At 40.2% G+C, this 9,810-nt stretch overlaps 1 protein-coding gene across 1 annotated transcript in view; it reads left to right on the forward strand.

Annotated features, from left to right (window-relative positions):
- The window catches only part of LRBA (LPS responsive beige-like anchor protein), a 400,308-nt gene that overhangs the window by 211,725 nt on the left and 178,773 nt on the right, over positions 1 to 9,810 (forward strand). The window contains exons 39-40 of the mRNA XM_057402038.1: positions 4,779 to 4,925; positions 7,582 to 7,718. Coding sequence (XP_057258021.1) covers positions 4,779 to 4,925; positions 7,582 to 7,718 — 284 coding nt within the window. The remainder of the gene's footprint in view (positions 1 to 4,778; positions 4,926 to 7,581; positions 7,719 to 9,810) is intronic.

The raw sequence follows: 9,810 nt of genomic DNA on the forward strand, positions 1-9,810 counted from the left end.
ATTTGCAACTCTGAAAATTATTCAGAAACAAGTGGAAGCCTAGATGTTGTTCAGTAAAATCTAGAGAGAACAACAACAACAACAACCAGCTCTGTTGCAGCCTAGGTATATGTCTTAGTAGCAAGAACCAATCTTTTCCATGGATTGATTTGATTTGAAGGAGAACCTCTGGTGCAGAGGTGGCAGAATAAATACCTGAAGACTAATGTTCTCTGTTCAGACAATCAATACCAGCCCCATGACTATACTTCTGGCTACCTTCTAGTTAAAAACAAATTTTTTAATTCTGACAATTTAATTGCCATTCCCAAGTTCACATTAACTTGCTTGGGGAAAAAAAAGGCTTTAGGTAATTTTTCAAAGGGGGGGCAAGAAGGGGGGAATCCTTCCAAAATGGCTATTTATAAAAGTCAGTCTAGCAGTGTATTGTGGGGGAAAGAAAGAAAGGTGAAGGTAGTTTGGTAGAAAATGTTTGGGATAGAAAGAGTTAACTCTTCTCTGTTTGCCCTTTTATCCGTTCTTGAGAAATTAAACCAAAATACTTATATAGGTGTGAAAGTGCAAAAATAAAAGAGTACTTTAAACCTGTTGGCATTTTTAGATTGACCCCCAAAACAATATTTTGTGACAGAATCTTTAGCTGCTAGAAAATACCTTTATCAAGCTTTTTAGGAAGTGATTTGTTGTTTTTTATTGACATTTGTGAAAAACTTGGGGTGAGGGGGACTTAAACAGCCTGTAGTGTCACCATCAAGGCAAGAGGCAGAGTTTAGAGCTTTGTGACTGCAAGCCACTAGCAGTGGATCACCTGCAGTATTGCAGTCAACTGGTCAGTTTTCTGTGCCTCGACTAAAGGGACAAAAAAGAAGCCTTAAAAATACTATTTTAAAATCCTGAGGTGAAAGTGGTTGTTTTTTCCATTCCAAGACCAGAGAGAGGCTTCGGGGAATCCTTTTTTTTTTTTTTCTAAATAAAAAAAAAGTAACAATAATAAGGGGCACATCTTTTCCCTGAAATACCTTTCCTGAATTACTTACCAGGCATTAAAATATATGTATATATACACACACATGCAAATTAGTATGTTCTGAATTGTGCTTTCCAATACTTCAGTTTTTCAGATGGCTTTTAAGAGTTGTATTTCACATGTAAGTTAAAGGTGTAGACTGTTTAAAATAATCTGCCATTCTGTGTATGCCTTAAGCTTACATTCAGCAAAATAAGCTAAATTATTGTATTTACTCCCAAGTGTTTCAGAGATTTAACTGGAATAAAGAAGACTCTGCAGATGCAGAGATCCGTTTACAAAAAGCTACTTGAAGAAACTGGGTCTTACAGAGCAATTTTGTGAAGGATTGCATGTAATTACACTAATGAGTTACAACAGTGAAATTTCTGTGCTAGATGAATACTCTGCAGGAGGCTGCTATATCTTGTGTAACACAGAGACCATGCCTTGAGGTCTCACTCTTGAAAAGGTGTATGTGAATGTATGTTTAGATCTGCAGGACTGGAGCCATAAGCTCTGATCATGCCAGGAATAGGCAGGCTTGGCAGAAAGGGGTTTAGGACTGAGATCCAGTGTAATACACCTGTGTGCATATGTGGGCACCGAATATGTCACAAGATGCCATGCTCTGTCATATGTATAATCAGTAAATATAGAAAGAAAACTAGACCATGGCCTACCTATGTAAGTGCATTTATCCACAGAAAGTAGGTGAATCGATGTGGAATACACTCAGTTCTATACACACATTCATGTGAGCGTGTGTGTGTTGCAGGTGTAGCACTTTATTTGACTCAGTACAGAAAAAGCAGATTCTGGTTCAGAGTGTGATGTCTTATTGCCTTCCAGTAGCTACTATCTGCAGATGTGTAGACAGGCTCTGTGTCTTCCTGTGCCTGTGTGTATACACACGATTCATGCATTTCTGGAAATGTGGATGGGTAATATCACACACAAAGAGATAATAAAAATTTAGAAATGTAGACTAACCTAACTTATGAACTAAACTATGGTCTAAAATCTTTTATTGAAAAAGGCAGTTACAAACAAAAGATGTGTGTTTTTGAAGCAGCATAATATCATTAATTAGTGAAAGAAAACCTGAATAGGTGACAAAGATGTATTTTTCTTAACCAGACATCTTTGGCTAGGAAGCTGCTGTACTGATTTTATTATTTCTTACTGGTAGATGAGAACAAAGACTGAAGGACATATTAGTATTTTGGACAAGTTGGGCTAATTATAAAAATACTAAGCTTTGATCCTGGCTCTCAATTCAGTCTTAAATGAGAATAGGTAGAAGGCTAGCTTGAAATAGCATCTGTGGTATAACACAAATAGATTGTAGTAGAAGAGGCAAAAATGGCAGGTATGTACAGTGCCAATGGGGGTTTTGATACCACAAATATAGTTTCCCCGTATTTAAAAAAAAAAAAGAAAACCATTTATTATCTTTGACTTTATCCCTGGGATGATTTTGGTCTGTTTTACTTTTTTTGATCTTCAAGAGAGTGCTGGTAGGCCGCTGAGTAACAGTGCATGTGGTGTGTATTAGTATACTGTTGGTAATTTTACTGCTGCTAACTTAAAATCCTCAAGGGGGAGTTAATTACAGGAAAACCTTTCTAAATATCAGCTGCATATTTTCCATGACAAGAAGGTTTTCAGCTCACATTGAACGACTCCAGAATCTGAGTTTTTACACGAGCACATTTTAGAAGAAAGTAAAATTTGTGTTTGTGCAATGCAGTTAAAGCTTTACAGTAATTTCTTTTTAAAAGGCTTACTTACAAGTAGCAGTTATGGGTTGGGGAGAAAGGATTGTGCAGAAATTACGTATTATTTTGTATGGCAAGTTAAATTTCATTTTCTTTGTGGTTTTTTGTTTGCCTTTATTTTGGATGGGGTGGGTGCTTTTGTTGTTGGGTTTTTTTGTAAGCTCAAGGCCTAAACCAGACCCAGGGTGTTTGGTAGCAGTTTCTTTGTTCGTGTTTCTTTTTTAGTATTCACTTAATTGAAAAGTTTATTATTTGCAACTTATGTGCATACATTTACTTAAAAATTTCAAACTTTATATATTGCCACTGGGGAGTTGCTGCCTTCTGTAAATGTTTGCAGATTAACATATTTTTAGAGTAGGCTGGTGGAACTTCAAATCGAGTATGGCAGCAATCAGGGGAAGCAGTGAGCAATGTGTTGAAGTTAGTTGGTCCTGATGTGTTTGGTGAATGTTTTTCAAATAACGTCTGTGCCATGGGCATTCTCAATGTGTTTTTTAAGAAGTAGTATTTTTATTTGACTTAGAATAACCCAAAACAACACGTACACTGCTGGGTTTTGGCTTTTACTGCAGCAAGTGGCAACTTACATATACAGTGAGCAATTGCATTTTTTTTTTCTTCTTTCCTTTTCCCATTTTTCCCCCTTCGTTTTCCCTCCCCCCCTCCCTTCCTTTTTCTTTCCCCCTTCTTTTTCCTTTCCTCCCTTCCTTTTTCTTTCCCCCTTCTTTGTTTTCCCCTACCATTTTCTTTGTCCCCTTCCTTTTTTCTCCCCCCCCCCTTTTTTTTCTATCTTTATTTTTTTCTTTCCTTTCCCTTTCTCTCTCCTTTTCTTTTCCTTTCCTTTTCTTTTTTTCTTTTTTTTTTTCTCTCTCTCCTTTTCTGACGCTGCTTTGAGCTAGTGATTTAAATAAGACAGACTTTACCTAACAGTGCCGAGCCGACCCGGGGAACACTCCTGATGGCACCGGCCACTCCCTTACCCAGCGCTGGCCTCCGCTGTCAGGGTGTGTTGTGTGTGTGTGAGCAGCGCTCTGGCACGGCTGCGGCACCTTCCGCTGCCCCGTTACCGTGACACCCGCGCTCTGGGTTAAGCGAGCTTTTTGTTTCCTTCTCTTCCATTCCGAAACCTCAGATGGGCACAGAGGTGTCCCTTGCGAGGACCGGGCACCATGCCGTCGTGCCTTTTGGGAGCAGGTGCACGCTTTTCTCTGCCTACAACCGTGACAGTGTGGCTGAGATTCCATTATTTTCCCCTTTTTCTGTTTCTGGCCCACGTTTTTCTCCTCACTAAACCCGCGTATCGTTCCTGGCTGACCGCGTCGCTAATGGGAGTGCCCCGGGAGCGGGGCCGCAGCTCCACCGGTGCGGTGTCCCACCTTCCCGCTCCCGGGGCACTCCCGCTGCCCTGCGCAGCGGAAGCCCGTGCCCGCCGTGTCCGAGCGCAGCGTACCTCACCTGTGCCACCGTGCCGGCCGGGCCCCTCCCTCCCTGTGTCCGCAGCTGCGCCGCCGCCGGCCTGTTGCGCTGCCGCCGGTGCCGTCCCGCAGGGAGCGGCGGGGACGAGCGCGGTTCCCGCCGGGCCCGGTCCGGCCGCCGCCGGGGCGTGCCCCGCGTTGTCGCCCTGGGGCGTGCTCGGTTTGGTCGCGGCCGTGGTCGCTGAAGCCTGGGTCTGAGTCAGGTTAACAGGGCAGGCAAACGGGACCGGCTTCCAGCAGGAGAGCTCAGCCTCCGAAGGGAGGGAGGTTGCAGGGGAAGAGAGTCTGTTGTATTCTTTCTCCCTCTGTCATTAGCACTTGGAGTTAAACGCTGCAGAGCTCTGGATAATTTTGAGCAGGCTTAATAGGATTAAAACTAGATGTGTCCTAACATTTGAGGATTAAGACAGGTACTCCCCACAGCTAGTCCTAAACAGTTTTCTCCCTGAAATACTTTTTTTACTGTTTCCTCTGAGACCTGTCAGACAGCAATGTGTGTCTCTTTCGTTTCAGCTCCTGATGAGGAGATACTTGTTAAAGGAAAACAGTCCATCAAAAGTCAAGTTTTAGGAAATCAGAACTCAGAGAGTGAGGTCCTCTTGGAAGGCGACGATGATATCATGTCATTCATGGAGGAAAGAGAAGTGGAGAACTTAACGGGTAACTTCAACTATCCAATTTTCTCCTCAGCTTTTTACTATTTAGGTTCTGCTCTCCCCTGCTCCCCAGTGATTCGTGGTTTGGGATGCACACCGATAAATTGTTCCTTACTGTAACTGGGTCATTAAGATAATTTTCCGTGCACCTCAGGTGCTGAGGGTGTATTTAAGGAGAGTTGTACATTTGCTTTCTCTGGATTTCATATCTTCTTGCTTTCACAGTAGCTGTCTGTTTTCTAAGAAACCTTCTTTAGACAAAGTAACTCTACCTTGAAAAGAGCTTCCTTGCTTTGTTTTTGACCTCATTACTCTCCTCAAATCATTAGATCTAGCAGACAGTTAGGCAAGTGTTCTGTAATGAAAGGCTTTGGAGAGCTTTAATTTTATTCCTGAGTCTGTAAAATTGTATATCTTGGTTATTTACTTGGTTAAAGAATCTATACACTTAGTGGGTTTAAACCCTGGGTTTCAAACCCCTTGTCACTCCCTCCTTGAAGTCCCCTCTCCACAGATCACAGCCTTACTAGACTTCACTTCTTTCTTCTGAAGAAGAAATACTATTTCACATCTCTAAACTTCATTAATTTCACTCAGTTGCATGCAGCCTTTGCTGATGTTGCAGTCTGAGTGGAGCAAGTCCATTCTGTACAGTTCAAAATGTAAACCCAGAGTAACTGTCTCAGTTCAGGGCTGGGGAGTTACAAGCCATTTCCATTGTTATTTAAGGATCGTGGGGCTTACAGAGAAAATGCAAACTTCTCTGCGGTGTTCTGCTTTCTCAGCTGGTATCCATGTACATTTACTTTAAAGGAAAATGTCATTTCTTGGATAATTCCGGTTCCCTGAGAAGCTAGCAGTGTAATCTTATGTTGATGTGTATCTTAAATATGATAATTCAGTGAAATTACTGGAAGCAATTATTCATTGGCAGTTTGCTTATCCCTGAACTGCATTCCACTCTTTTTATTCTATTTATTTATTTATTTTTAAGCAGAGTAAAAAATACAGCATAATGTAAAAATAAAACCTGCCTAGAAAGAGTGAAATAAAATCAAGTCATGAGAGAAAAATACAATGGCATTTTCTGTATGCGAATATTTTTTTCCCGTTTCCACCACGAGCTTCCTTCTCAACAGCCTCCTATGTGTTTCCTTCTCTTCTATTATTCATTCATTGGCTCGAGTAATACATTCATACTGTAATAGAGGTGAAAGGGGAGTTTAATTATATAATCTCAACAATGGCAATAGGATTAAGAAGTAATCCTCGCTAATAAAGTGGTGTGGGTTAGAAATGAAGTGGAAATTGTCAGGGTTCTTCTGCAGGACCTGGGCTGCCCCAGCTTCTGCAGCTGTCTGCTAGCCCTGTAATTGAATGTCTGCGAGTGATTGAAAAAATGTTATTTCTCCTCTGGATTACATGCTAATGTACAGAGGGCAAAGGGAGACAGCAAAAGAACACATAGCTGCTTATTTCATCCATTTGTAGGGGTGAGCTTTGGGAAATCATGGCAGTTCCACAGCTATCGCATGCCCATCTGCAAACACAATGTATTTGTACGCTGGGAATAGAGGGCAAAGCTGCTCTGATCTCAGCAGAGCATCTCTTCTTTTGTCCTAGTGGCACACATTGAGATTGATGTGAGATTAAGGACCATCACCCTCCTAACAATCGATGGAAATGACAATTCATCTGAACTTTTTTTCAGTTATTCTCACGTTGATTACCTGAGCGTGTGTACCTCATTTATAGATGCTTTATTAAAACAAAATTGTTTGTGTCACTTCCATATTTTCCACTGATTAACAAAAGTCAGATAATACTGCAGCCAAGTAACTTAATTTCCTTACCTCTTAATCAGCTGGATGACAAACCTTACCTGTTTTCTTTCTGGATGTGTTATTTTATATAATATGTTCTGCATTGTCAGATCTATGCTGAACCTATTGTTTTCAGTAGTAGTCTGATTTGTCCCTGTGATAAACCCTGCGGAGATGTGATTATTCCAATAAAAATTCATTCACTTGGAAACCAGCCCTCCAGCTGTTTACTCCCACAGTCCCTGAGCTACACTAACATTGTGTGGAATCCTTGAACAATATTTAATGTGAAATCAAAAGCATCTTTAAAACAGTTTTCTCTAGGCTCTGTAACATCGTGTAACCTTCACAATAGATTCGTAGCATCCGTGAGGGAACACTTAAGTTAGACGACTTTGAGCCTCGACTGCTGTGTTCATCTCTGAGGAAAGCTATTGAGACTCTCCAGTACCTAAAGAACATACCTGACAGTAAAGATTTTAAGTGTTCATATGTGCAGTCTGTCTATTGTGTATAACGGAAGATACGCAACACTGGGAGTTTCTCGAAAAGAAAAGACGTCTGAGTAAAAACTATATACTGCCATGCTAAAGCCAGCTCTGGCACGTATAATGTATGCATTGGTTTGCAGTTGTAGCTGCTTCAGTGTTCAGCAGTGCAGAGACACTGCAAATCTATTACATATGTTCTTTTCCGGGATAAAAAGAGGTTTGCTTCCTAAGGAAGAGCTATGCTCTTTGCTTTCTTTATGTTAATGTTCTAGGATTGAAAAGCAAGTCATTTGCACTCAGGCTGTTTTCTGGTTTGAATATTGTTGGTGTTTTCACTGCTTGGCAGGTCCAGTTGCCCTAAGCACACCAGCCCAGCTTGTGGCCCCCTCAGCAGTAGTGAAAGGCACTCTTTCCATCACTCTTTCGGAGCTCTACTTTGAGGTGGATGAAGAAGATCCCAGTTTTAAGAAAATCGACCCAAAGGTAAGAGATCATTGACCCTGAGCTCTGAGAGATGATGACAAATTACTGAGACCTTTAATTCTTCATTCAACTTCCTTTATCCCTATTGGCCCGCAGTGTTCCAGCTTTAATAAGTTTGGGACTGACCACATATGTTACTGAACTTCACATAGGTGACACCTCCTTCCCTTCTCCTTTCTTTCCCCCTCCCACAATTCGACCCTACTTGAATGTTAATTGGCTTGCTGCAAATAAAGCTCCAGGGAGGCATCTTAAATAAAGACATCTTGAATCACAGGCCTGTGTGAATAGTGGAAAGTTCAACGAGGCTTTTAGCCCAAATGCTGTGGTTTACTTTCCTATTTTTATATAATGCCGATGTAACATAGTGCTAAACTTCCTATACTTGTAAGCCTTCAGTGCTTCTGTATCATATTATTCTATAACAGCTTTTACAGGGCCTGTTAGTATTTATTGTGCCTAAGCAGAATGCATAATTGCCCTCTTAAAATACGTTCCTGAACTGACTTGCTAATTTCCACAAACTTTATTTGCTCTGAGTTACTTGATTACTAATATTTTGCTTAAAATTAGTAACCTTTGGTAAAATTCCTATTTCAAAGGCAGTATATTGTGTGATTAGCTTAATAAGCTTGCACTTGAATGTTTTCTAGATTATGACAGCATTTCAGTATTTATATATGTATTTATATATGTAGCATTTACAGTATTACAGCAACATTTCAAAAGTACACGATCGGTAAATAATTCTTGCATCCCAATTTAAGAAGTGATGGCTCTTGGGTTTTTAGTATCTGCTTAATAGTAAACAAGGTAATTTCTTTGTGAAGGGGGGAAAAAAGTCACTGGAAGTAGTAGTGGGTTTCTGCTTGTCTGTTAGAGAACACCTTGTGTGTTAAGTGCCGGTTCAGTTCTTTGTTCCTACTGAGTAAATTGCTCTTGTCTGTATTAAAAATGGCATCAGTGGGTCTGAAAGCTGGCAGTATCAAATCCTATCAAGGAATAAATTTAGTTTGGAAAACAATGCTCTCAAATTCTTAGAACTAGAATTTAATATATGTAATTAACTAGAATTGTGATTTTTATGTGGTACCATAAATGAGATTTAACTTTTGATCCTGAAGTTGTTTTTTTTTAATATTGTGGAAATCATTTCAAGTATGAGATAGCTCTTAAAATCTTGATATGCTTACTCCTTCCATAGTAGTTTTTTAAAAACATCTAATGATAAAAAGGATATAAATATAAAATGTTAAGACAGTTCGGTATGTTGCTTTATTGCATTTTCCACCTAAAAGGTTCTGCTTTGTATTGCATTAGCATGAGAAAAGTCTTACAGATCTGCATTACTCTGCATTTTTGTTTTCCATGGTTAGCACTTAGGGTGCTTGAGTACAGCTACTGATTCTTACCCTTCCTGTTAATGTTTTATGGGGGACACTAACATGCAACATATATTCAGCCTGCTTTATTTTCTGGTTTTGAGTATTTGGTAGCAGTTGTTTTTTAACTGTGAGTAGGAATTCTGGTTTCGTTTGACTCTATCTTTAATTCTGTGTTGAAGATACTTTTTTTTGGGGGGGGGGGGGGGGGATCCTACAGAAGGAGAATTTGGTTACATGAAATGTAGGCTACACCTCTTAGATTCTGTTTGTGATGCTGTGTTAGCTGGAGGTCATAAAAGGAGGGAAGAAATACCTTTTGTAATGTCTATGGGGAGAGGGGGCTAAAAATCAAATTAAGTATTTTTATTTTAAGAAACAAATAAGCTTGCAACTCGGCTGTCTTTCAAGCATTAACGCCTCCCTGCCCCACCCTCTGCTTAACTTACTGTACCTTGATAGCCGTGACTATCAAGACTATCTACCAGACTAGAGCTGCTGTAGGAAATACCCCTTGGAAAAGAAAAAAATCCTGGTCTTCTGCAGCTCAGCAGGACTGTTTAATTAATGAGGCTTCATCTGTTTGATACATTTTAAGTTCCTTGTATATTTGTATAAAGTACCGAAAAGAAAACATTGTGACAAGTTCCTGAAGAAAGACCTGCCGTAGAGATAGCACCGGCCTCGATAAGATCGGCGTGCGCTCTTGC

This window comes from Pezoporus wallicus, unplaced genomic scaffold (assembly GCF_028554395.1).
Source record: "Pezoporus wallicus isolate ANWC-B61680 ecotype Strahan unplaced genomic scaffold, APGP_CSIRO_Pwel_v1 contig_7178, whole genome shotgun sequence".
NCBI classification, from domain to species: domain Eukaryota; kingdom Metazoa; phylum Chordata; class Aves; order Psittaciformes; family Psittacidae; genus Pezoporus; species Pezoporus wallicus.